Here is a 27724-nt window from a genome sequence, read left to right on the forward strand (position 1 = left end):
GCCATTTTGTGCAGCTGCTTAGGGGAACTCCTAAGCCACTAAAAGTCCTCTTCCCTGCTCTTAGCAGATCTCGCCTTAGGAGCCCTTTTAAGCGTTAGGAATCTTGAGGAATAGCTTTTATATTAACTGGGATTGTCATGTCACTTTTAGGGGAAATTCTAAGAAAACGTCATGACTCTGAGAATTTTCTTAGAATTTGGCCGCTAGGAGCCACTTTTTGCACAAAGATTCTTTAGGGATACGGGCCCTGGAGCCTGGGCCCCAAGGCTTACTTTAAAAGGTTAGAGTAACATGTACGAGCTGTTTGCATTAGAAAGAATAAAAAGTGAAAAGTTTATTAAGGCAATTTAGCAGGAGCAAAGAGTAATAATCCCAAACAAAGTAATCTCATCACAACTGGGTCAGAAAATGCACTTATCCCTGTGTAAAAACCAGCTGGAAGTATGATCTAAATCAATATCCTTCTGAATGAACCATCCAACACTGCAAAAAAAAGCAGATGAAAAGCCAAAAACTACAAAATCTCCACTGTATTTTCCACTGCGAACGTCTTAGCTCCTGTTGCCTGAACTGTTGATCTCACAGGGGGGTGCGTAGATATGGGGGATAGAAACAACTAGAAAAGCACAATGTATCACCACTTGCTGCACCTGTAGGAGACAAAACTGAAGACAACAGACACAGCACCCACAACACAAAACTTTATACACAAATAAGTGTGTGTGTGTGAGGTAGAGAGTGTGCCTGTGTCTTTGTCACAAATGTTATTGATAATGAGGGTGGGAAGCTGCAGCGACGCCCCCAGAAGCCTGAGGACACACATCCCAACAGGAAGACTGGACGTTACATCTTCTCACTCCGGGAACGTCTAATTACCTGATGTTCACCCACACCATTCTCTCTCTATCCTTCTGATTTACATGATTTACCACAAAGTTCAAACTTTGAAACGCCTTCATTACATTTTCTTTGTCATTCTTAACATAGAAAATTCCATCGTGTTTACACATTCAGGACACATGAACATGCATTTGAACTAATTCAGAGGAATACTTTCTTCTACTTCACCATTTATTTAATGCAACTTGTTTTTATTAAATCAAACGTCAGTCGGCCATTCGGAGATCAGTGACTCCAGTGTGTCACCCTCATCCTGCATATCCTGGGGCTGATATTATGATTTATTGTTATCATTGTTATTCTGTTTTCTGAATCATTATACTGGTTAAACTAAATTTTTTTTTTTTTATGTATTTATATTTCACGGGTTTAACAGTCACAACACTCAAACATTAGCCGTCTGATCTTTAATCACATAAAAAGATCTCAGCTGTGATGGCGGGGTGGGCTTCACTCTCGACCTCACGTCAACTGACACAACAAAGGAGACATCCAGTTAGCCTTGGTCCAGGTGCCAGCACTTCCATCTGCCCCTGAGCGCTGGAGTGGTTAGACTGTAGGATTGCCTTAGTTAAACGTGAAGTTTGGGTTTCAAACAAGAAAAGAGAGGGGTGGAAATGAAACTTGTATAGAAGTCCACATGAAAGAAACTGTTCGACTTTCCTCCTATTAGTAGTTTCTAACAGAAAACACTGTGTCTGTGTGTTTAGCTAACCTCTGCACACAAGTATAAATCACTGTTTCCTAAATCTGCCCACCTGCCACCACATCACGCCTCCGACTCAGGCTGTCCCACTCCCTCACACCCACACTCCTGACACCGATGAGCCCCGATATCTGTAGGTGAGTTATTTTATGTCAAAAAACTGTAGCAGGCCCCTCTGGGAAATATATTTTCATTCTACACACTGTTTTGTATGCGGCTCAGGATGATCACGTACAGCATATTTATTGATGACTGTGTTATCCTGGATATTAACACAGTTGTGGGTGTCCAGGGAGAAATGTGAAGGGTTGAGAGAGCAGCCCTGTAGCCAGCTGGGAGTTTGGTCACATCCTCACCAACACCTTCAGTGTTTTACTCTTAAGTGGTTGTTTTCATATTGTTAGGAAGGAAGAAAGCAAGGAAGTCCAAAATACAGTTGCAGGTAGAATCAGCCAGTCAACTTTCCTAGTCTGACTGTATCAAAGGCAGAAGTGTAACCAGGAAGTGCATAAATTTCTGCTGCTGTCTAGATGTTGTATTTTGCAGTGGAGAGCCCTTGTACACGGATCCTTTGGAGCTTTAGATGAACTGTAGCGGGTTAAAAGTCTCAGGGACCACAGAGTTTATGTGTGAGAACTTCAGGGCCACCGGCTTGACGTGATTCCCAGATGATGATAAATACTTTGATGTGTGTAGGACTTCTGCATGTGTTAAAAACTGAATACTTGTCATCACATATTGCCACTACATTGTTCTGTTTGTTGACGTTTGCAGATCTTGGTTTATTTTTCGCACTTCTCCGAGCTTTGAACAGTAAATTTGACACTGAATTTGTTGAGATGTCCACTCATAGGAGGGCTGGCACGTGACTGTTTTCCACTTGTGAATATGCTTTCTCGCTGCAGAACGATGAGCTTCATATTGTTTAGAAATGGGCTTGCAACTGTAGCCAGATTAATGGGCAGTAACACTTACTTTTATTAGATTAATACTGATGTTACCCAGAGGGTAAAGCAGGTCATTACTTAATGGCAGTGGTTGGTAATTCAATCCCTGGGTGCTACATATCGTTGTTACATACTAACCCCACGCTGCTCTATGATGCATCCACTGGAGTGTAAATGTCAGATAAACTGGTTCTTGGGTGAACGAGTGAAGTATTAAGGGCTTTTCCACCATCTTTCCTCTGATTCTATTATTTACAGAATGGTTCTACTGGGGGAATGCATCCTATATATGCAAGTAGTTGAGCTGTACCTCAATAAAAACCACCGAATGAAGTGCAAACACTGCACCGCATTGTCATGGGAAGAAAATGTATAGGAGTATTTAAATAAACAATTCTTCTCTACTGCTCAGTCTGTTTTAAACAGATTCCTGGAACACAGAACACACACTGACAGCGTCCATTTAATCAAGAAAATTATGGTTTTTTGTTTTAGGTCATGGAACAGTAATATTTAATGTTTACATGATTCTGAAGTTTCAACATTTGAAGTACAGCTGCAGCAATAAAATCATTTTTATACATTTTCTGCAACATTGATCACTCATCTTATTGGCAAGTGTTGCATTTTATTACGACTCACCATCCTCCTCATTTGATAACATCTCTATAAGAACAGGGATCATTCAGTGCTTTTGATGCGAGCCTGCACTGTAGCAGAGAGCCTTACCTACAGAGCTCAGGGAGTCTGCAGCAGCAGTTTCCCCTTTATAAATACGGATAAATATACTCATTTATCTTTTACTATTTTAAGTATGAATGATCAAACATTTTTGTGATGTCTGCGGTTTTCACGTTTACAGTTGTTTGAGTCTTTACTGCTGAAGAACGCTTAATATATTATTATTTTGTGTACACTGATTGTATTTGATTTGTCTTTTGCACACGTTTTGTAAGCCTGCTAACGCGAGATGGGAAAATATGTTTTGGACTTTTGAATGCTTTCAATTATGTCAAAGATAAAAACAAGACTGGAACCAAGACAATAAAATAAAATAAAAAGACTGACCTGAATGCATAACATAGCATTGAGAGTGTTTAGACAGTGTTGTTCATGGGGGTGGGATTAACTTCTGTTTCTTTGGGCCATAATAATAATATTAACAGTAGTAAGAAATAAGAAGAATGTATTGAACTAAATATCTCTGCACAGTGGTGAGGCCTGTTGGTCAGGGGCTGAGATAAAAACAGTTTGCAAGTTTGTTGTATTTTATTACATTGTGAGGAACACCTCATAAAGTACATGTGGCACAACAGAAGCAATAATGAAATATAATGAACAGCGATAGACAAATCAACAGGGAACCCAAAGAATTGTATTCAATTACAAAGTGTTATTTTTGTAACATAGTCGTGTTAAAATATTCGGGTGGGATAATCATATATAAAATTATTCTTTAACATCTCATTTGGATGAACATGAACGGATTAGATCTGAGAAGTTTGGTAACAGATTCTTTGAGGAGTAACTATACAAAGTAAAGCAAAACAAGTGTCTCCACTAAACACCTCCACGATAACTTGGTGACATCCATCACCTGCATTATTATCCTGTATATCACCAAGTTTACCAGAGTCCAGCATCACTCCCTTCTGCACATACCTCCACTTTAAGAATATGGACTTTAAAACCCAAAAATCATTGTTGCATGACCAGAAAATTACATCACTCCAAGGAGAAAAGGGAAAACAGATGTTCCCCTTTTCACAGGATTGTCACTGAATTTCATTTCAGTTCTTTTCCTTTCCACATTCCAGCAGCTTCTAGGAAGAGCAGTCAGTTTCTGGTGGCTTTGAAGGAGTTTCCCCTGAAGGTGTCTCACTGGACATCCCAGTATCTCCAGACTCTGCTCCATTGCTCAGTGATAACTTCTCCAGTGCTAAAGGATGGACACAGAGACAATAAGCAAACTCATCCTCATCGTCAATTAAAAACAACCTGGACAACCAGCAGCAGATCTTCTCCTGTTCTCTATCCTGTTTCCAAACCACTTCAGAAAACTCATCTCTTCACCCTGGCCTTTGACACCTTGTGAGATGTTGCTTTTTAGCTCATTCTATGTTGTTTTTTTTAATATAGGGCTGTTTCAATTTGTATGTATTATGTGTAGTATGTGTTTATGTGTATTATGTGTCTGGCTCTCTGTGCAGTTACATCCCATATCGTAGCTGAAGGGGGACTACAAGTCAAGTGGAAATGTGTTATCAGAATTTTTATATATAAAACAAAAGAAACTAAAACAACAACGATGATTTTTCTGAAAAACAGAAAACCCGCAAAATCCAATTTTCCAACATGCACCCGCTTCTACAAAGGTGAAGGTATAAACAGTGCACACCTTCACATATGGACAAAGTCTGTTAAAAGCTCTTTCATTGATCTGCAGATTTCTTCGTACCTTGAAGTGATGCTGAACGGTTGCTAGGTGGTGCTGTGATGCTGTCATCCAGTTCATCTAGGTAGAGTCTGTAGCGATGGCCGCTGTCATCCTCGTACTCCACATTCTCATCATCGCTGTCCACTTCAGGAGCCACATACACGACCTCGAACTCTATCTGTCCTCGCTGACACAGACACAAAGAATTAACCACAAACAGCGATATGCAGGGAGCACGTGTATGTGCGTGCCAGTGTTACCTGCTGAGAGAGAATGGTGACAGCTTCCTTATGTTTGGCATCTCGCAAATTGATGCTGTTGACAGCAAGGATGGCATCTCCAACATGCAGCCCTCCACATCTGTCTGCGGGCTGACTGGGATGGATCTCTGAAATTAAAATGGGAACGCCGTGCTCCTTCCCACCCTGAGAAAGTGAGGCCGAAGGAATGAAATGAGTTGAAAGCAGCTTTAATGCACTATGTCATAATGACACAGATGAACAGCACTATCAGACTGTGTTCTAATGGCGCTTCCATTTCTAAAAGCGATATCACGCAATTGGCTCTTTGAACTCTGGCTGTTACACAACAACTTGTTAATGATATGACACATTGCTCACTACAAAGGTGTATTTCAATAAAATTTCATTTATTTATATACTGCCAAATCACAACAGAAATCACCTCAATGCTCTTTATATTGTAACCTTCATCCTACAATAATCAAACAACCGTCTGAACAAGCACTTGGTGACAGTGGGAAGTCAAACCTCCGGAGGTGAGAGTTGAAGATCTCCCAGACCGGGGCCTACGCCGCACATTCCCAGCTCACGTTTTGGTGCGGCAGGCCTGTCCACCATCCTCCCTCTCCACCTGACCCAACTCACCACTACATGGTGATCAGCTGACAGCTCCGCCCCCTCTTTATCAGTGTCCAGAACACCCGGCAGCAGATCTGATGGTACAAAATCGATCATCGACCTAGGGTGTCCTGGTGCCACATGCACTTATCGTCTTCATTATGGACAAACAGTGATTTGCACAGAAATCCAGTAACAAAGAACTGGTCGTTTCAGATCACCCAGGCTGTTCCTCCCAAACATACCAGATCTCACTGTCATTGCCCACATGAGTGTTGAAGTCTCCCAGTAGGAAGTCACCGGATGAAGCACCCACTCAATGACACCAAGACGGCTATCATTCACTGCATAAAAGCAAATGACATTTAGGACCCGTTCCCCAACCCAAAGGCACAGTGAAGCATCCCTATTGTCCACCAGAAAAACCCCAACGTACTGGCAGCAAGCGCGTGATTACAAGAACCCACCCCTGCCTGCCGCCACCCACCAGAACCCAAGCCGTGCGTTGAGGTTAGCTTGTCTATATCTAGCTGATTTTTCTCAACCTCACACACTAGCTTAGACTCCTTCCTCACCAGAGAGGTCACATTCCATTTAAGTAGCCAGCCTTGTTAGCTGGGGATTAGACAACCACGGCCTCTGCCCCTGAGTGCTGCTCGACACACATTGCACCAAACCCCTACCGCGCTAGGTCCTATGGGCTAAGGCCTGGCTACCAGATGGTATCCCTCTCCGTGACTAGCTACAGGATGGGTCCTCGGTAGCCCTATCTCAGGGCAGGGTACACTGGTCTCTTGGTCTTCTTTTATCCATTGGGGTGGACTGAGTGGCTCGTCATCTGGCCCCAGGGCCACTTTGCACTGGACTCAATGCCTCTTTGGATGGGATCTTCCAAAGTCAAGTGTGAGTTGCTGAGAACATTTTTGGCTGAGGTCACAGACATTGTGAATAATCCACCACTGTTACCTGTGTTCAGTGAACCCACAGATACTTGCACTCTCATTGAGGCTTCATTGCTTACTCAAAAAGTAAGTAGAAAGTGGGTCCATGTCCGACTCCAGTTGGAAAGTTTGGACATACATACTTATTGAAACAGCCTTAGACAAAGTGGACATCTAACCAACTGAAGCTTAAACAAGGATGATAGTGCTTCTTAAAGACAAAGAGAATGCAAGGTGCAAGTAAATGTCACCCCCAAGAAATTGGAGGAGATGGTCCTGCTCATTACCACTGATGACCGAAATATGCTTTGACCGCATCATCTTAGTAGATGAAAACCCCCTAGCTTCAGATGGGGAGTGAACAGAGAACAGAACCTCGATACTCGATACGATAAAGTGCTATACAAATACAGGCCATTTACCATTTACCATTTTACTTAAGTAAGGTTTGATCCAAACATGGCCAGCTGCTGATTAAAAAGATAAAATACTGAGACTTCTTACTGTAATGGAAATTCCTAGACCCTCATGATCCTCTTTGACCAGCACAACCTTTCGGATAGGGCCAACTCCCTGGGTTTTCTTCAGCATGTCTGGATCCTGTAATTACACACAAAAACAACTTTTGGACGCAGAACTAAAGGTACCAACAGCTTTCACTACTTTGTAGTTTTACACTCACATGTCCCACAGGAGAGGGAAGAGGTCTCTTTGGGTCACTTCGACCTCTACATGCTCGGATCACAGTTTTATGGCGGTGAAGGTGAATTTCTGCCTCCAGTTGATTCCAGAGCTTGTCATGTGCTGGCCCTTTCATGTCACGACCCAGTAACTGTATCTGCTGCACCCTGAAAGACAAACCAAGCAAAGATCTAATTACTGTCTGTATGTGCCATTTAATATCTTACTGAAATATGTAAAACATTTGACATCTGTGACATCACTGGTCATAGGTAAGTATAATGCATGGATCACACATTTCAATTCAATATTATTTATATAGCGCCAAATTACAACAGCAGTCGCCTCAAGGCACTTTATATTGTAAGGTAAAGATCCTACAACAATACACACAGAGAAACCCCCAACAATCAAATGTTCCCCTCTGAGCAAGTGCTTGGTGAGAGTGGGAAGGAAAAACGCCCTTTGAACAGGGTGACATTTCTGGCAGAACTAGGCTCTTGCTGGGACGGGCAGCTTGCTGGTTGGGGTTGAGAGAAAGAAAACAGGACCAAATAAAATTAAAAAAACAAAACAAAACAAAAAAAACACACCGTGGAAAAGAACTAGAGATTAATATTGACAAGTGATTAAACACAGAGTGGTGAGTAAGAACAATGAGTGAGATTGGTAACTAAAGAAGAAGCACTCAGTGCACAATGGAAAGCCTCAAGCTGCCTAGACGTATTGCAGCATAACTAATGCTGGGCTTACACTGTGCGATTTATGAGCCAATTTTGAGTCGTGCGACCGTTTTGGCGATCGGCCCGATTTTGGCCTGCATCGTGTAGTATACGTGGGGTAACGGGAAGCGATTAACTCCTCACGACCAGCTCCCGATCATCAAGCGATGGAGGCACAACTTGTAGAACTTTGGAAAGCTCATCCGAGCCTTTTCGATGTGGCCTCACAAAATTATCACGACCACAACAACCGTGAAAATAGTCGGATCTACACTGCTGCTTAATCACAGCTGCCTGATTAATTTTTTTCATTAGCAATTTAGCAAAGTTGATGGTGGTGTGTGTGTGTGTGTGTGTGTGTGTGTGTGTGTGTGTGTGTGTGTGTGTGTGTGTGTGTGTGTGTGTGTGTGTGTGTGTGAGTGAAAGAAAGAGAGGGAGAGCGAGCGACAGAATTTCTGTTATAACCTTCATTTTATGGACGCACAGTGTGAGCACTCAGGTCGCATCAGAGCATCGGGCCGTATAGTGTGAGACCTGCATCGTGACCTATGAACTTCTAACTCCTGCGAGTCAATCGTGCAGTTTGAGCAGAAGCTAAATAACGCGACTGAAAAAAAATCGCACAGTGTAAGCCCAGCTTAAGGGAAGATTCAGGGTCACCTGATCCAGCCCTAACCCTAATTAGCTTTATCAACGAGGAAAGTTAGAAGCCTAATTTTAAAAGTGAAGAAGAGAGTGTCTGTGCCCCAAATCTTGGAGCTGGTTCCACAGAAGACGGGCCGGGAAACTTAAGGAGCTGCCTCTTATTATTGGTTTAGACACCATGTTTTTAAGTTTTTTTGGGGTCAAGTACAAAATCTCAGTTTTATCTGAAATTAGAAGCAGGAAATTCATTCAGGTCTTTATGTCTTTAAAAGATTCTTCCAATAAAGGCTCTGCCTTTCAACAATACTGCCTAAGGGAGGCATATCAAATGTAAACTTTATAGTTAAGCTTTCTGTCCCCATTTACACGAACAAATTGACTTAATAGAAAGATATGATTCAAACCACCGCAGCGGAGTGCCTTAATTCCTAGACTTTAAATAAACTAATCCTCTGCAGATGATTAGTTAGCTGTTTTACAATTACTCTTTAAAGGATTTTTGGTGAATGGGAGTTGAAGATTGGCTCGGCAAATGGTGTAAGTACTGCCACCTTAAAGGCCTGTCGTATGTAGCCCATTAACGGGGATAAACAGAGAGCAATACTCATCTACCCTTTGATGTTGCCTACTAATGAGAAGTGATTACTGTGCTACTGAAACAAGGTCCCCAAGAAGAGACCATTTCTCATTCAAATTTATTTTACACTAGATACTTCACTTTGGTTTTCAGCAACATAGGTACAAAGACTGATAGACATACGTATAATAATTTCTTGTATTTGTTTATTATACTTGTGTATACATGTTATAGTGTGTGCTTTCCTCTTGCACAGGTCCAAACTGATATTTTAATCTCAACAAAACTGTCACCATTATCATGTTCTCAACATGATTACAGACTACACTAAACCCCATCATTTCACTCTTCTCACATTAGTCGTCACTTCCACTGCATGTAGTCTGTGCCACGTGCCTTCATGTGCATGACTTCCTAATTATTATACTAATTGCTTATTAGAATCATCATCATCATCATCATTATTATCATTATTAGAAGTTACCATAATAGTCTTAGCAAACCTAAACTTTGCACTAAAAATAGTTTGAACTTTAACGTCTTACCTGCCAGCCAGTTCCTTGTCCAAGTATTTAGCAGCCAGTCTGGCGCCGTAGACTTCGGCCTGCAGTACTGCCATGTGCCTGCGAAGGGCCTCGTTTTCTTTCTTATATAGTCTGGTTTCTGCCTCCATTTTTGCCTCTGCTAATTTCTCCTTCTTACTGGCCTCGAGCTCCTGTTCCTAGAACAAACACATACATTGTAAGTACAAAATATTAACCTATTTTTTTTTTAAATGAATATTATGAAAATGTAATCTTAAATTTGCAAAAATTAATCATGATTAATTACAAATGTTATATGAGGAGGTTAAACTCTGATTTACATTCACATTAGTCTATGTAATTTTATGTAATTTGCAGAAAAATAACCATGAGAAAACTAGGTACACGGGGATAAACCACAGCTGACAGGCTGACCCCAATCTCACTAATAAATAGAAGACTCTTAATGTGGCATTTTTCAACAATTGTAAATTGAATCTATATCAAACTTTGGACTTGAGGGAGTATAGCACAGTGTTTGATAAGAGATTGCCTTATTGTTGAGGTTTTCAAACCTGTTGCTCATTGACAACTACTGTCCTCTGTTACCTTCCAGTTCAGGCACAATGCAGGCTGCGCTCTTTTGGATTTTTATTCCTGGCATGTGCTGGACCTGCTCGCCCAGTTTGGGGCTCACTGCAATGAGTTCTCCAGTTATCACTTGGTATCTATCACTACAGCCCACTTCCCCTGCTTATCCACCACTACTATGTCTGGCAGGATTTCTCAATATTATCCACTTCTTATATCCGCCAGTGGTACATACCATGGAGGAGCCACACTATCAGTTGTGGCTTGCTGATGAACTCATGGACCTTTGTGTTTTCATCCTGGACATTGGTTCTGGCACTCACTAGTCCTCAGCCACCTTCCATCCGCTTAATATACAGTCTCAGGGTGCTGGACTTGGGGTAAGGCATCCTCCAAGTCTAGGTCACTAACGCTCACTAACGCATGATAAGACGCTTTCTTGTCTTGATGTCAGTGGCTTCTCTCTCTCTCTCAGGCCAGCTGATTATCCCAGCAGGGTATCTGACGACTGGCAGGTGCTGACTGCCTGGATCTTGATCTTGTACTCTCTGCATGTATTTGATGACTGCAGCTTTCCTAGCAGCCTCCCATTTGTCTGTGGAATTCCCAGGCACTTGTAGCTGTCCTCGATGTCTGCGATGTTGCCTTCTGGTAGTGGAATTCCCTCAGTTCTGACTACCTTCCCTCTCTTTGTTGCCATCCGACTACACTTCTCCAGTTCGAATAACACTCTGATGATGCTGTAGATTCTAGTGATGTGGCTCAGTGAATCGATGTCTCGTTCACTCCTGGCACACACTTCCATGTAGAGGAGGTGGCTGACAATTGCTCCATTCCGTAGTTTGTCTGGTCTGGCTAAGGGAGTTCAGGCCTATGCAGAACAGCAGTAGTGACAGAGCATCTTCTTGTTTAATCTTGTACTTGATAATGACTTTTGCGATTGGCTTGAAGTTGGCCTCTAGTGTTGTTCGCCACATCCCCATTGAGTTCCTGACAAAGGCTCTTAGAGTCCTATTGATCTTGTACAATTGTAGGCATTCCAGGACCCATGTGTGAGGCACTGAGTAGTAGGCTTTCTTGTAGTCAATCCAGGCAGTGCACAGGTTGGTCAGTCTGGTCTTACAGTCTATCTACCAGGAGCTGGTGTTTTGCCCATCTGTCCTTTCTTTTCCCTGCTCCATGTGGTGCTGAGGCAGGTTACTGACCAGCAGTTGAACGGGATTGGCCCGTTTTCAGTTAGCCATTCTGGGTTTGTTTGGTCCATTAGCAGCTGACTCATTTGTTAGTTTGCTAGATGCTCATGGAGCACAGTTACAGTGGGGCAAAAAAGTATTTAGTCAGCCACCGATTGTGCAAGTTCCCCCACTTAAAATGATGACAGAGGTCAGTAATTTGCACCAGAGGTACACTTCAACTGTGAGAGACAGAATGTGAAAAAAAAATCCATGAATTCACATGGTAGGATTTGTAAAGAATTTATTCGTAAATTAGGGTGGAAAATAAGTATTTGGTCACCTCAAACAAGGAAAATCTCTGGCTCTCACAGACCTGTAACGTCTTCTGTAAGAAGCTTTTCTGTCCCCCACTCGTTACCTGTATGAATGGCACCTGTTTGAACTCATCATCTGTATAAAAGACACCGGTCCACAGCCTCAAACAGTCAGACTCCAAACTCCGCCATGGCCAAGACCAAAGAGCTTTCGAAGGACACCAGGAAAAGTATTGTAGACCTGCACCAGACTGGGAAGAGTGAATCTACAATAGGCAAGCAGCTTGGTGTGAAAAAAATCAACTGTGGGAGCAATCATCAGAAAATGGAAGACATACAAGACCACTGATAATCTCCCTCGATCTGGGGCTCCACGCAAGATCTCATCCCGTGGGGTCAAAATGATCATGAGAACGGTGAGCAAAGATCCCAGAACCACACGGGGGGACCTGGTGAATGACCTGCAGAGAGCTGGGACCAAAGTAACAAAGGTCACCATCAGTAACACACTACAACGGCAGGGAATCAAATCCCGCAGTGCCAGACGTGTTCCGCTGCTGAAGCCAGTGCATGTCCAGGCCCGTCTGAAGTTTGCCAGAGAGCACATGGATGATACAGCAGAGGATTGGGAGAATGTCATGTGGTCAGATGAAACCAAAGTAGAACTTTTTGGTATAAACTCAACTCGTCGTGTTTGGAGGAAGAAGAATACTGAGTTGCATCCCAAGAACACCATACCTACTGTGAAGCATGGGGGTGGAAACATCATGCTATGGGGCTGTTTTTCTGCCAAGGGGACAGGACGACTGATCCGTGTTAAGGACAGAATGAATGGGGCCATGTATCGTGAGATTTTGAGCCAAAACCTCCTTCCATCAGTGAGAACTTTGAAGATGAAACGAGGCTGGGTCTTCCAACATGACAATGATCCAAAACACACCGCCCGGGCAACAAAGGAGTGGCTCCGTAAGAAGCATTTGAAAGTCCTGGAGTGGCCTAGCCAGTCTCCAGACCTCAACCCCATAGAAAATCTGTGGCGGGAGTTGAAAGTCCGTGTTGCTCGGCGACAGCCCCAAAACATCACTGCTCTCGAGAAGATCTGCATGGAGGAATGGGCCAAAATACCAGCTACTGTGTGTGCAAACCTGGTAAAGACCTATAGTAAACGTTTGACCTCTGTTATTGCCAACAAAGGTTATGTTACAAAGTATTGAGTTGTATTTTTGTTATTGACCAAATACTTATTTTCCACCCTGATTTACGAATAAATTCTTTACAAATCCTACAATGTGGATTCATGGATTTTTTTTTCACATTCTGTCTCTCACAGTTGAAGTGTACCTCTGGTGCAAATTACTGACCTCTGTCATCATTTTAGGTGGGGGAACTTGCACAATCGGTGGCTGACTAAATACTTTTTTTGCCCCACTGTAGCTTCTGTATGTTAGACTCCTGGTCCCCTCCCCAGTCGGACCAGGAGTGATATGTTCTCATTAAATTTCTGGCTGTCTAAGTGGTGTCCAAAAAGTTATTAAACTTAGAACAAGATCTTCCACTCCAGCTTGTTAATGAGCCAAAGACCCAGACATGGTCTTAATTCATTCGAAAGCCTGATGGTTAGCCTTGTCCATGCAAGCTGGAAACCTCAAAAACAGTGTTATTTGTTGTTATCTATGGGCCTTACTCAGAGTTTCTATCTGACTTCTCAGATGTTTTGATTTGGTACTCAGCTCAGCTAAAATAATTAGTGGGGGTGATTTTTGCATTGATGTAGATATTAAAAATGACAGCCTCAACAAGGCCAATTATTAGAAATAAGTGTCTTCTTTCAAAAAATAAAAGAACGCACTCAACACTTAGTCTTACTCTAGATCTTATTATGATATATGGCAAAGCAAATGAACATTAACAGTATTCCCTGAACACCATTTTTTGTCTGATCATCTCTTAAATTTACAACAGTGGATTACACAGCAGTAATGAATTGATTTCATGACACTTGTTTATAGTGTCACAGCTTCACTGCATAAAATGCTGGATACTGTAGCTGCTCTGAAAAGGAAAACCTCAAATCAGAAGTACTTGACTCCTTGGTATAACTCTCAAACATGCACCTTAAAGTAGATAATTCATGGTCGGGAGAAGAAATGACATGTCACTAATTTAGAAGATCATCATTTAGCCTGAAAAAACTGGTCTTTACACTATTAAAAACAGTAGTTAAACCATTTTAACTACTTTAAAGTAGTTAAAATTGCCCATCACAGTACAGAAACTGCTTTAGTGAAGGTTACAAATGATCTTCTTATGGCCTCTGACAGTGGACTCATCTCTGTGCTCGTCCTGCTAGACCTCAGTGCTTGTCCTGCTAGACCTCAGTGCAGCATTCAATACAGTTGTCCATAATGTTTTATTACCGCTATTAGAACATGCTGCAGGTACTAAAAGTCCTATGCTGCAGTATTGTGAATCTCATCTGTATAATACACTCGAATTTCTTCATGTAAATGGAGAGACCTCTTCAAACACTAAGGTTAATTATGGAGTTCCACAGGGTTCAGTGCTAGGACCAATTCTGTTTATGTTTTACATGCTTCCCTTAGGCAGTATCATCAGAAGGCATAGCATATATTTTCACTGCTATGCAGATATCCAACTTTATCTATTCCTTATGCCAGATAACACATACCAATTAGTTAAACTGTGGGAATGTCTTAAAGACAAAGACGTGGATGATATTAGACTCCATCAGAGTATTATTGTGTGCAAATGTTAGATAGAAAGCAGAAAAAAGAAAAAGGCTATATAAAAACAGTTCATTTACCATTCCATTTGTGCAATATTAATTAAAAACATACTGTCTCAGAGTGACACTGAAAAACTAGTTCATGGACAACTATAATTCATTATTATCAGGATGTAGGGATGGGTACCGGTATCCGGTTCTGACATAAACGGTAGTAACCAGACCAAAAAGCGGTGCTTTATTTCGGTGTTTTGTTTTTTTTCCTGAGATATCATACACTTTGGATTCTAGCCAACCATTTTACCTTTCCAAGGATAGTAGGTGGGCCCAGGTACATATGTTCTTTTAGAGCAGAGCGACAGATTAAAAATGCCCAAGGCGAAGTGGTCAAAAGTCTGGCTGTACTTCACAGCAAAAGATGCAAACTCAGCAGCCTGCAACAAGTGCTTTAAGGTGATACTGTGCAAAGGAGGTAACACCTCGAAGCTGACAACGAACTTGGCGATGCATAGCGTTTTTTTAAAAGCTGAGAAATGCACCGTATTTGATAGCTTGCTGCGAGACCTCACACCGAGCACATCTACTGCGGGTGTGGTGCCTGTTATCGGACCCGGAGCAACATCCCCCAAAAACCCGAAGAGGAGAGTCCAGGCCGCTAGCCCTGCCGGTGCAGCAGAAATGATGACGGATGATGATGGCAGCAGCAGCCGTTCTTCTCTGCGTGAGTAGCTTAATGTTGTTCGTGTGTAATTTACGTTTAGTAGTTAACCACATTAATAAATTAATGCACGTAAGGTGAACTAGCAAACAGCGTTGTAGTTACATGCGGCTGTCTTCTTGTTTGATGGCAGATACTCCCTTCACCCTGGCCAAAAAGGCTAAAATGACCAAAGAAAAAGTGGAAAACAGCTAAACATGAGAGGTTTTTGGACAAAGTTTGTGTTCTCCATTCTTTAAGCACCGGTTCGAGCACCGTTTAAGCACCGGCACCATTTCAAAAGTACCGGTTTGGCACCGGTATCGGATAAAACCTAAACGATACCCATTCCTATCAGGATGTCTTAAAAACTCGCTGGAAAGCTTTCAGCTCACCTAAAATGCTGCAGCAAGAGTACTGACAGGTACTAGACAGACAGCATATTTCTCTTACACTGGCTTTTCTTCAATCCAGGATCAAATTTAAAATCCTTCTCATCACATTAAAGATCTTGAATAATCAGGCCCCATCTTATAGTACTAACCTGATAGTACCACATGACCCCATTACAGCACTTCACTCTTAGACTGCAGGATTACTTGTGTCTCATAGGGTATTTAAAATTAGAACGTGAGGCAAAACCTTCATCTCCCACGCCTCTCGACTCGGCACCGTTTGCCATGGCTTTTTGGGTTTTCCATTAGGTTACAGTACCTGGTACCAGGTACTTTCTAAGTAGGTACTACAATGTTATCATTGTCACACTGCATGCCACTGATTGGTTGGTCAGCAGCATCACTCAATGAGTCATGAAAGTATCTTGATCACAAAAATTAAAACCACCATTTTTGAAACCTGGCAAGGGGGGAAATGGCTATAAAAAAAAACAAAAAAAAAACAATGCTGTGGTCCCCAAGTCTGATGAAAAGCCACACACTGAGCAGCAGGTATGTTCTTGCCTCGATGTCCACCTTTGTTGTCCACGCCCAGATGCGTTGCTATGACGACAAGCACGCACACTGGGTTGTAATGGAAAACCAGGTGATCCAAGTTAGCTCGTGGTGATCTGTGGCAAGTCAATTAGTAGGTACTAATAGAAAAGGGGCTTTAAACTGAACAGTTTTGAACTGGTTTATTCTCCTGGCTTCTATCTCTGGGTTACCTCGCCAAGCAGCTGCCCAAGGCTCTGAGTCTTTGCTTGACAGTTTCTAAGGCCTCAGGAGAACTTGCAGCATTTCTTAGGTACCCCTTTTTGCAGTTCCAATAGTTGCCAAGTTTCCTTTGTGCTGCCTTGAGCTTGCCTTTCTCAGTGAAGAATACTGCTCCTTGTGGTTGTTCATCATGTAGCCAAGCATTTCAGTGATCACTGCTGCTGCGGTGTAGATCAGCCAGCTGCTTTCAATAACCGTCGCATTAGGAATTGTCCATAATGCTGCTTTCACATCTTTTAGAAGAACTTCAGAGTTTATTTCAGGTAGTCGTAGTAATTGGACATGGAGGGTCCAGGTTTCCAGCGTAGCCATGATCCTCCATCTCCTCAGGTCAGCTGCTCGCACCTCCAACGCATTCAACACACCAGCTGTTCTTGGGGCTTGGTGGGTGGGAATACCACAGGGACATACCACTTTAGGTGTTTACCCATGAGTGTCTATGATCAATCATGACAGTCTGTGATTTCTACAATGGATGTGAGACAAATCCTACTGTGAAAGTGACTAAAGGTCAAGCTGCAGGCCTGATAACGTCCCTGTCTGTGTACTAAAAGTGTGCCAATCGGCTAGTTGATGTTTTTACTTTATACAAGCAACTTTCACAAGAATGTGTTCCCACCTGTCTTAATACAGCCACTATTGTTACTATGCCACTAGATAACAATGCTGCTTATTGACTTGAGTATTTAACACATCTCCTAGCTAGAAGGGCACCTACACAGAAAGTAGTTTGCTTACAGCTTTGAAACTCACAGTTGATCACTGATTGCAGGCTTTGGTTCTTTGGCTAACTCTGATTTAGTTAACACCCTATCATATGTAAATCAACAAAAGCTTGCATTTTTCATTGGTAGTTAAGAACAGTTTAACTCGAGCCACTTTGATTGCATTGTCAGCAGTTATTTTAAGCATTGTCTCTGACCCTGATTCCCACACTCTGCAAATGGATACTGAACTTCCTCATAAACAAATGTTGAAAACGGCGCAGTCACACCACTTCTTTGACTTTAATTTTCGAAAGTCAAGCCCAACAACTGCATTTGCATTTTGAAGTATCCTTGGGCACATGATGCATGTAAAGAGTACAGTGTGTGTGTGTGTGTGTGTGTATATATATATATATATATATATATATATATATATATATATATATATTTATTAAGTGTAAATGGTTGAAATGAGGCATGTAGCTACATTTTCTGGGAAAGACACCATTACACCAACTTACCAGCTCTTCTAAGGTTGGTGTAGGCTTTAAAGGAAAATATACAGAAAAAGAAAAGAAAAAAGTCTTTGATTAGAGAAATTGGTACAAAAAGCATTAGAAAGGTTACAAAGCATCAGATATACAGCAGCAGACACCAACCTTGTACAATTTCAACCAGAAATTTAGATTCATCCCTCCATAAAATCTGTTTTATTTTTAGTCTAATTCTTGTATAATTTATCAGCATTTTCAGCCAGCCTGCCTGAGATCATTTCTGAAAAGGCTTCAGTAAATAGTAGATGTATAAACTTAAGGATATGCATTTCTCACAGGTTAGTTTTAATCTGTTTAATTACTGTATGGGGGGCATGTGCAGTTTTTATTTAAGTTAAATATAATGTTTCTTTTACATCTAGTTTTAGTTTTTAATTGACTATAATAACCTTGCTCTGAACCAGGTCAACATCCGATCTGTGACCCCTTCAGCCCTGCATTTCTCCAACTACAGTCCTAAACCATTTATACTTTGTGTAAATTTTTTTAACATAAAGGGGCTAAAATAAGTATTGAACAATTTTATAAGTTAAGATATTTTTGATGGTCCCACTGACATGAAACTCTCACCAGATGTTGGTAAAAACCCATCCAGTCATCATATGCAAAGAAATCAAACCATAAATGACATTATGTGTAATAATGAGAAATGACAGAGGGAAATAGTATTGAACACACTTACTGAAATGTATTTAATACTTGGTCCAAAAAGCTTTGTTGGTGACAGCTTCAAGACACCTCCCGTATGGAGAAATTGCATTTCTGTGATTTTGGCTCCGTGGGCCACTTCCATTAACTCTGAGCTTTAGGTTTTTTTTCCTTATAGATTTTCAGTTGGATTCAGGTCAGCTGATTGGACCGGACCATTCTAACAGATTTATTTTCTTTCACTGAAACCACTTGACAGTTTCCTTTGGGGTGTGTTTTGGATCATTGACTTGCCTCCACCCTTAGATGGCAGCAGATTTTTTCAATCAGGAATGTCTACATTTTTCCACTCATCCTTCCTTCAATTATATGAAGCGTGCCAGTGTTTTATGCTGATAAACAGCCCTACATCATGATGTTTCCACCTCCAAACTTCACTCTGGCTATGGTGTTTTTGCGGCAGTGCCTTTTGACCTCCAAACATGGTGCATATTACTTTTAAGACTAAGCAACATGGCTGCTCCAGCCTGCACGCCAAATACCCTTGGGCAAGATACTAACCCCAAGTTGCTTGCCGGTGCATCCATAAAAAGTACTTAGAAAAAAACATAGAACAAAGTGTTTATATGAACGGTCAAATGAGGCAAGTCGTATAGAGCACTTTGAGTGCTCAGTTAAAGTGGAAAAGTGTTATTAGAAACAGTCCGACTGCTCTGCCCTCTGTAGTCATTTAGACATTTGAGCATCTGGTACTATCCCATCTCCTGGATCCCTGCAGTTTGCCTAAAGAGTCAATAGGTCCGTAGTCAATGCAGTTAACATGGCACTGCACTTCATCCTCCAGCATCTGGACTCTGCAGGAACCTATATCAGGCTAGTTTGTGGACTTGAGTTCCACTTTTAATGCCGTCCTCCCAGCTCTACTACAAGACAACTCTCACAGCCAAATGTTCCCGCTTACACCTGCAGAAGGATCACCGAATTACTGTCTAGGCAGGCATGTCTCACTTTCAACGCATCAGCACCTGTTCTCCTCAGGGCTCTGTACTTTTTCCTCGGCTCTTCTCCCTGTACACCAACATTTGAACCTCTTATTGCCAATCTGTCAAACTCCTTAAGTTTGCAAATGACAAACTCATCGGGCTCATCTCGGGTGGAGATGAATCTGCCTATAGGAGGGAGATGACAATTTCCTTGGAACCATCACCTCCCAGGACCTAAAGTTTGAGCTAAACATCAGCTCACTAACCAAGAAGGCACAGCAGAGGATGTACTTCCTGCATCGGTGGAAAAAAATACAAGCTGCCAAAGTCAATGATGATGCAGTTTTACTCCTCCATCATTTAATCTATCCTCACTTCCTCCATCACCATCTGGTACGCTACTGCCACTACCAAGCACAAAGGCAGACTGCAGCGTATCATCCGCTGCACTGAAGAGGTGACTGGCTGCAATCCTGTACACCCTCCAGGACACTGAATCAGGCAAAGAAGATTGCTGCAGGATGCTGTGGTCAATCACAACCAACACCTCACGCCACAAGGACAGTTTCTTTCCCCTGCTATGTTGGATTACTTAACAACACCCCTTCAATCCGCTTACTGCTCAGTTAACATGCTGCAGTAACAAATTTACTTACTCAGGTTTTATTACACACATGTTTTGTCTACATTGCACCCTTTAGATCTAGAGCATATTCTATTTCTGTACAATTAGTTTTGCACCATGACACCATTTTTGCTCTCTTTAGTGTCACTTGGGAAATAGTTTTTAAAATGCCAAATTTTCGCAGGGGAGTTAATAATTCTAGTCTTGGCATGTCCCAGCAGGAGGAGGCCCTGGGGCAGACCCAGGACAGGCTGGAGAGATTATATCTCTCAGCTGGCTAACGTTAGCCTCTGTGATAACTGATTCTTGTTGAGGGGTGTTATAGTCTAGCATCACTTAGCAGACGTTAGTTGTCTCAGAGCCCAAAGACAACTGTTAGCAGGCTCAAGTCATCTAAGAGACCTCCATCAGCTTTGAAAGCACATGTGTGGACTTATTTTGGATTCAGAACAAAAGAAGGCAGTAAAGACTATGACAAGAGCTATGCAGTCTGTAAAATCTTCACCGCCAGAGTCAAATACTCGGGTAACACAACAAATTTACAAGTACATGTGTCTAGACACAATAGCGACGTAGGGTCAAATTCTAATTTTAAAATGAAATGAGGTGTTTAACGGACAATTAAAGAAGTTAACTTTTCGAAACTACCAGCAACTTCAACTCGTGCAACAAAAAAAGATAGCGCAGTCCGTACTTGTTTTTATTTGCAAAGACATGCGCCCTCTGAGTGCTGCGGAGAATAAATAATTTTGTAATATGATTAAAACACTGGAGCCCTGTTGCACTGTTCCCTCCCGACAACACTTCACGGACATACTCTGCCAAAGTTGTATCAAGAAGGCAAAGCGACAGTGCTGGACTGTCTCAGCTCAGCACAGACAGTTTCTTTGACATGCGACCCTTGGACTTCGAGAGCCACTGAATGGTAGGCCACTGTTACAGCACATCACAAAACTGATCAGTGGAACCGTCAGTCACACAGGTGAACAAATTCCCCTTTTCAGGTTGCACAAAAAGTGTTCTATTGATGGACACTGCAGAGCTGTACTTTCTTTTATTAGCACTTCATTTTAATAGCACTTTATATTGTCAGTGTTTACTCAGATGAATTCTTCATGCAATTTCATTTTTGATTTATATTTGTTTGTGTTAAGGTAACATAAAAAAGTGCTTCGTTTTGATGCTGCAGAGAGCATTTTTTGGATTAGTGTTTTAAAAGTACTCAATAAGTACATCAACATTTCATTGTTTACTTTTTTCATGTTAAAGAAATAGTCGATATATCAGTAAAGCTGTTTTGTTTGTTTATTTGACATGGCTTCTGATAAGGCAGATGTTAATTTTTCTCCATTCATTTTGAACTTAAAGAGAGAGTGTTTTGTTTCCTCCAGTGAAATGTATCCCTCTATTTTAGTTGAGATAGCTCATGCCAAGCATTTAACAGTTTGGACTGTTTACTGTGAATTTTCCTACACTTAAATTCAGTCTTAATAAACACAAATAGTGTCTGGCTTTTAGTATCGCAATCTATCGTATGGTCTCCCCTGTATTGTGATACATATTGTATCGCTAGATTCTTGCCAATACACACCCCTAACGGAGATGTTTATTTCTGTTTTCCAGCAGAACTTGGCACCTGTCCACAGCACTGAAACTACTACAGTATGCTTACAGTGTTGTTATTCTGCTTGCCGGGGAGTGTTATTGTTGATTAAGACATTAGAAAGACAGAAAAACAGTAAGAAGACCTGGAGTAGAAAGACGAAAGGAGTAAACAGGAATGAAATTTCTCTTGAAATTGTAATGTTACCTCAAAGGAACATACGTGTCTTGGTCCGAGTACAAGAATGACATTGACTTTTTTAATTACAGGCGCATCACTAAGCTGTACACTGTAATGCTATGTCAGCAAGCATGTCTGATACACGTACCTAACGTCTTAGACTGAAAACAGAAGACTAGGTTGTCAGTGACAGTGTATTACTCAATGATTGTATAATAAATATGTCATCTTCACTCACTGCAGCCAATCAGTAACTCTGTTACTATTGTTAAATGATTACAAAGGCTGATTGACTGTATTACAGCCGTTCTCCCTACCAGTTTATCTTTGATGCTATCCGACTCCTCAGCTTGGCCTTGCTTGACATGAAGCTGCAGTTGGAGAGCATGAAGCTGCAGGAGCAAGTCGTGGACCTCCCTTTCTGCCACCACCCGTGCAGCTTTAGCTTCGGTCAACTCTGAGCGCAAGTCCACCAGCTGAGCCTAGAGTGAAAGGAAACAACAGAGGGATGGGGCACAGGAAGCAGATGTGTTAGGTGGTTTAAAGGGGCATGGGTCTCAGATCACAGCATCACTGTTTTCGTAGTTTGCAAAACCCAAATCTTACAGTACATACTTTTTTTTTCTTTGTAATTTATGAGTATTAATTATTAGTTACTGTGCGGAAACATTACGATCCCATAAATTTAGCACAACAATGTATTCATGTGGTATTCTAAAGGTCTTTAAAGAAAATAACATATTACATATCCAGGGCTCTAGAGTGCAATCAATTTGGTCGCAAATGCAGGCTAATTTCTCAATGGTGCTACTAAAAAAATCCCTGCGACCAGCTGTTCGAGTAAAAAACAAACAAAAAAAACAAACAAAAAAACCTCTGAAAGGCTCTGTGGCCAACAGCAGACAACATTATGCCCATATCATAAAGGTGCTGCTTAGAGTAGCTGAATGTGCTGCTGAAGCCCCGCAGCACCGACTCTGTGCTGCTGCTACCTTTTGCACTGGTGCACCTAAGAAAAAAAGTTAGGTGCACCAGTGCAACCATGGCAAAAAGTTAGTCTAGAGCCCTGATGTATTTGTTTATTAAAAGCTCTTTATCAAAAGATCTGCAGATGTGTCATTTAGTACTTGAATTAAAGAGGTGGAAAAGATGAAACACTGTTTCACACAAGCCAAGTCTGCCTGACCTTCAGGACATTAATTCATGGACAGACATTCTGTAGCAAAAACAGGGAGAACATGCCAACTCCAGACAGAAAAGGCGGTGACCTTCCTGCGCCTTCTGCTGTAATAGACGCACGTTGAGTAGGGGTGAGTTTCAATAATCAATTTTCCGATTAAAATTGATTTTGGCTTGAATAAAGCAATTCATAAAAATCCTGAATTGCTTTTTAAATATAAATGTATTTTGCCCGAAACGCCAGAATCTCAGGTTAAAGCTCACAAAACTATTTCAACAACCTCCAAACAGCTAAAACAGTAAATGAGTGCAGGTAAACGTATTCCGCACAAACATGTAAACACAAAGCGCAGACCTGACGCATCAAAATCAGTGAGATGTCAGCTTTCTCACCTGAAAGCCAACACCTCACAGCTTCTGCTGCGTCTGGTCGACGCTCTGTGTTTACGTCCTTTTTTTTGTGCTGGGTTCTGAAGCTGCTGTTTCATCACTCTCCAACCGAAACTGACTGAATCAGCAGCAAAAGAAGATCAAAACTAAGCTTTACATTCCGCTTCACTTAAACATAGTCATGAATTCCCTCTTACTTTTGCTGTTTTTCTTCCACCACGATAAAAAAAAAAAAAAATCAAAAAAAAAAAATCACACTTTTAAAAAATGCTTTTTAAAATTATGACAAATTGCAAAATGCCTCTGTGACTTTGCTCTGCTTCACGAGCAGGTTTTCTTCCGTTTTTGTTCTACTGCTGAATATTTTTAAGGTTAACTGATATAAAAAGCCAGGCCAGGAAAATCTCCTTCATGTTTTTCTGTGTTTTATCCTCAGTTACTTTGACACAAAGGCATCTGCTGTGATGCTTACACCTCTGATGACGTCTCAAAAGTGTCAGTACTGATAAATAAGATAAGATAACTCTTTATTGTCATTGCACAGTCATACATAGTACAGTAGTACAATGAAATTGGAAAACTGTCCTACGTCGGCACTACATATAACACAACACGACACGATATGACACATCACAACGCAACACAAACAACACAGTATATTAACTTAGTATAAAAAAGAAGAATAAGTGTATGTGTATTGCACACTGTTATTATTGCACATTATGATCAGAATTATAATATTTCTGAGGAAAAATTTCCCCAATTCAAATCTAATTGAAATCGGTGGATCGAATCGAATCGGGACCTTGTGAATCAGAATCGAATCAATTCTAGAAATCAGTGATGATACCCAGCCCTATTGCTGAGCTAACAAAACTGTACAATCACAACATTTTTGTCAAAACACAAGTTATGTTTAGTCATTTTTCTCAGTGCATCTGTCCTGACCCCTTCTTGATCCACTTCTGTTCCACCACTGGAAAACATTTAGAAACAAGGTTCAAAGTCTAGGACAGAGGGTTGCTCCATCTGATAGATGGATGGCACAGTGTATATGCATTGTTTAACAAGTTTAACAGCTGGCAGGGTGAATCACCATGATAACAAGCTAAGCTGGAAGAAGCAGGGTTATCTCTAAGCAGGAAATACCACTGGTTCATGCGGATGTCACTCGCACCTGTATCACCTATTTAAACATTGTAAACATAAACATATAGCCCATAATGACAATATTCACAAATGGCAAAGCTTCTTTAGACATGACAACACACCCTAATTACACAGCAAACATTGCTGGGGAAATGCCAAGGAGTTCAGGTGCTGACTTAGTCTTTAAAGCCCCTCTCATTCAAAAGAAGCCTGGGGCCTGCCGACTTACAGACCGAGTCTGACAGCTTTGTGGAAACGTACGGAAGCTTTGAACGGCCTAAACAATAATATGTGTTGGAGCGGATTAGCCTGTTGCTTTAGGTTTGTATTGTTCAAAAATGTCTCAGGCTTTTAATCATGTCTTTATAGTGAGAGCCTTTTTGATTTGTCAAATTAGTAATGACAGGTCGTGTTCTTGAAACAAAAACACACAAATTATTATAATAATATTAATAAGAGAGACACAATACGGATAAGTGAATGACAGTGATAGTGTTTTTAGTTTTATGTTAACATTTACAGAAAAAAATGAAGGGCACTCCAGAAAACAAACGAGACATTACACCACACAATCCTGATTACATCTAAAGAAAAGATAATCATTGTCACTTTAAGGCCATGACGTAATAATCGAAAAATGCTGAAATTCATTTATTTATTTAAAAAAAACGTTAGCGCTACATAATTATAAAGGATATTTAATAAAGCGGTCAAAGACACCTGAGAACATGTTCTGTATCTAGAAGACAAATGAATGTGAAGTATGCTAACACCTATGTTGGTTTCAATGACCAAACGAAGGCTGCTGTGGATACCATAACCCATGTGATCACAGTTTACAGGTCGGTGCCACAGATGGATAGAAACCCTCAGAAGCACAGGGAGGACACCAAAACACAGGAGTGACTGAAGCCCTGAAAACACCAGTGCTGCTCTGTGGCATTAGTCACTCTGTTGAATCTTGAGTGGAGTCGGCGTGATCATTTCATTAACAGGAAACCCGCTTCCTAATATTAACCGCTCTTCTTAGACGAAATACTAACCTCTAGTTTATGGTTGAGCTGGAAGACAGTCTGAGTTTTATGACAGAGCTGAGCGAAACAAGAGCTGAGGCTGGTCATCTTCTGCCGACCCTCATACGTTATATCCACTTGATCTGGATCTATTTCTCCAAGCAACAGATCCACATCCACGAAAGCCTTATCAAATTCCTTCTCCAGCACTTCTAGCCATCGAAACATGGACATACTGGGGACAAGGCCCGAGTGCTGGCCCGATGGGGAGCATCCAGTCGAAGCAGACATGGTTAGAGCAAGGTAACGCTGATGTTAGCTTTGTGCTAACTTAAAAAATGATGACAAATTAATCTCTGTCAACACCGTTAAAATATCGCTGTAATGTGATGAACACTGTGTTGGTCCGTAGACTTAAAATTCCCGAAAGAAGCAACGTCTAACCAGAACGTCCCACATCAGATTCACGATTTCATCCAAGCAGCCACTACGCAGAAAGCGGCATACAAGAGACCTACGACTACTCCTTCCGCTACTGTGGAACTGTTCCCTGTGGGTGTTCTAGGAACTGCTATTGGACCTGTCGACGTCGTACCGGAAATACACGTTAACGCAGAGCTTGTTCCTGTTCTTACTTTCACAATTAAAGTCTTCTAATGCGAGGAATTTTGTATAAATAATTAAATAACATTATTTATGAATAATATAATTTTAGTAATCTCGGGGCTTTCGTGACATTTGCAAGTTTAATGACTTACTGTGTAGTGTTCCAGTAACACGTATTGTGTAGTTCTGGCTCACTAAATAACTGATGAGGATGTGCAGTTGTGCACTGAACAGGCTCTATCCATGAATGCAGTGCACAAAAAAGCATTATGGTGTATTGCTCGTAGGGATGGGAAGCTTCTGAAGCGCAGGTGTTAGAAAAACCAAGGCCACGGACCATTGTTCCCTCTAATTTTTCATGTGTCTGAGCGAACACACAAACTCCCTGTGAGCAACAGTAGACGTGTGCACTGTGGTCACGCCAGCATCGAATCCATCCAAGTTACATGGCTTATTAAAATAATCCAATTACAGCATTTACAATTATGTTAGACTACTTTTAATTAACTGCTTTAGCCCACTTACAATGAAAAAAAAATCTTGTTCATGACCTGTGTAGTATGTTAACACTATTGGAAGTAACTTAACTTGAAGTAAAAATAACTTGAACTCCAATTTTGAAAACACAACTTTCTTTTTTTTTTTTTTTTTAATAAAGCCCTGACTTGTATTATGAGTAGGAGTCTGGCCTGGGAGAGAGTCCTGTAACCCTCTGTTTGCAAAATACAGTATATAATGACCAATATTGGGCAATTAATTATATAGTTACTTCTCCAAAAAAGTAACTGAGTTATGCAAGTTTTTTGCAGCTGTTTACCTAAAAATGCAGCCAAGGCGTTTTTAAAAAAACAAAAAAAAAAAACATTTCAAACTATTTACAGAACAATCAGGTGTTCTGCATCAAATTTGATGCAACACAAATTATTTGTGCCACTCCAAAAATTATTTCTGTCCACTATGAGATAAAGGAGAAAAACACTCCTGTAACACCTGCAACATTCAGTGTCACTGTTCTGACACACACAACAAAACTATTGACTACACTACACACTAACTACACAAGATTTGCGCTAAACGTTGCAAATCTCTCACATCTTAAAACACTGCTATCACTCCTTAAACTTCCCCCCTTCCTAAACAACTAAATGCCATTTGGGGGGTGGTGTTGTTTTTGCTCACAGGCTTTCGAGCGTTTTCCTTATAAAACGCTGTTTTTACCGTTTCGTCCCGCAGTAAATAGAAACAACGATAGTATTCAGGAAGAAAACCAAACATTGCATGCATATATATATATATATATATATATATATATATATATATATATATATATATATATATATATATATATATATATTATCATAACTGGTTTTACGTGGCCTATCGACACAATTTAAAAACCTGGTATAAAGTCCA

At 41.0% G+C, this 27724-nt stretch overlaps 1 protein-coding gene across 2 annotated transcripts; it reads right to left on the minus strand.

Moving 5' to 3' along the window:
- Positions 1-3803: 3803 nt before the first annotated feature.
- On the minus strand, positions 3804-25996 carry gopc (golgi-associated PDZ and coiled-coil motif containing). 2 transcript variants are annotated; one of them, XM_004564752.5, is made up of 9 exons: positions 25736-25996; positions 22292-22456; positions 17903-17926; positions 9962-10137; positions 7474-7639; positions 7296-7391; positions 5251-5415; positions 5012-5177; positions 3804-4492 (listed from the first exon to the last, which is right to left on the minus strand). In XM_004564752.5, exons 1-9 carry the CDS (start codon positions 25994-25996, stop codon positions 4377-4379), a joined length of 1335 nt encoding a protein of 444 aa, XP_004564809.1. In that variant the 3' UTR covers positions 3804-4376. The 2 variants fall into 2 exon arrangements, with proteins under 2 accessions (XP_004564809.1, XP_004564810.1); XM_004564753.5 differs by lacking the exon at positions 17903-17926.
- Between the last annotated feature and the right edge of the window lie 1728 nt (positions 25997-27724).

Source organism: Maylandia zebra, linkage group LG15 (assembly GCF_041146795.1).
Source record: "Maylandia zebra isolate NMK-2024a linkage group LG15, Mzebra_GT3a, whole genome shotgun sequence".
Taxonomy (NCBI): Eukaryota; Metazoa; Chordata; class Actinopteri; order Cichliformes; family Cichlidae; genus Maylandia; species Maylandia zebra.

Coding starts and splice junctions, on each gene's coding strand:
- gopc (XM_004564752.5), bottom strand. CDS start 25,996: ATGTCTGCTTCGACTGGATGCTCCCCATCGGGCCAGCACTCGGGCCTT. Junction 10,138..17,902: donor CACCAACCTTAGAAGAGCTG/GTAAGTTGGTGT, acceptor TGTTTGTTCTAG/GAACAGGAGCTCGAGGCCAG. Junction 7,392..7,473: donor TTCCCTCTCCTGTGGGACAT/GTGAGTGTAAAA, acceptor GTGTAATTACAG/GATCCAGACATGCTGAAGAA.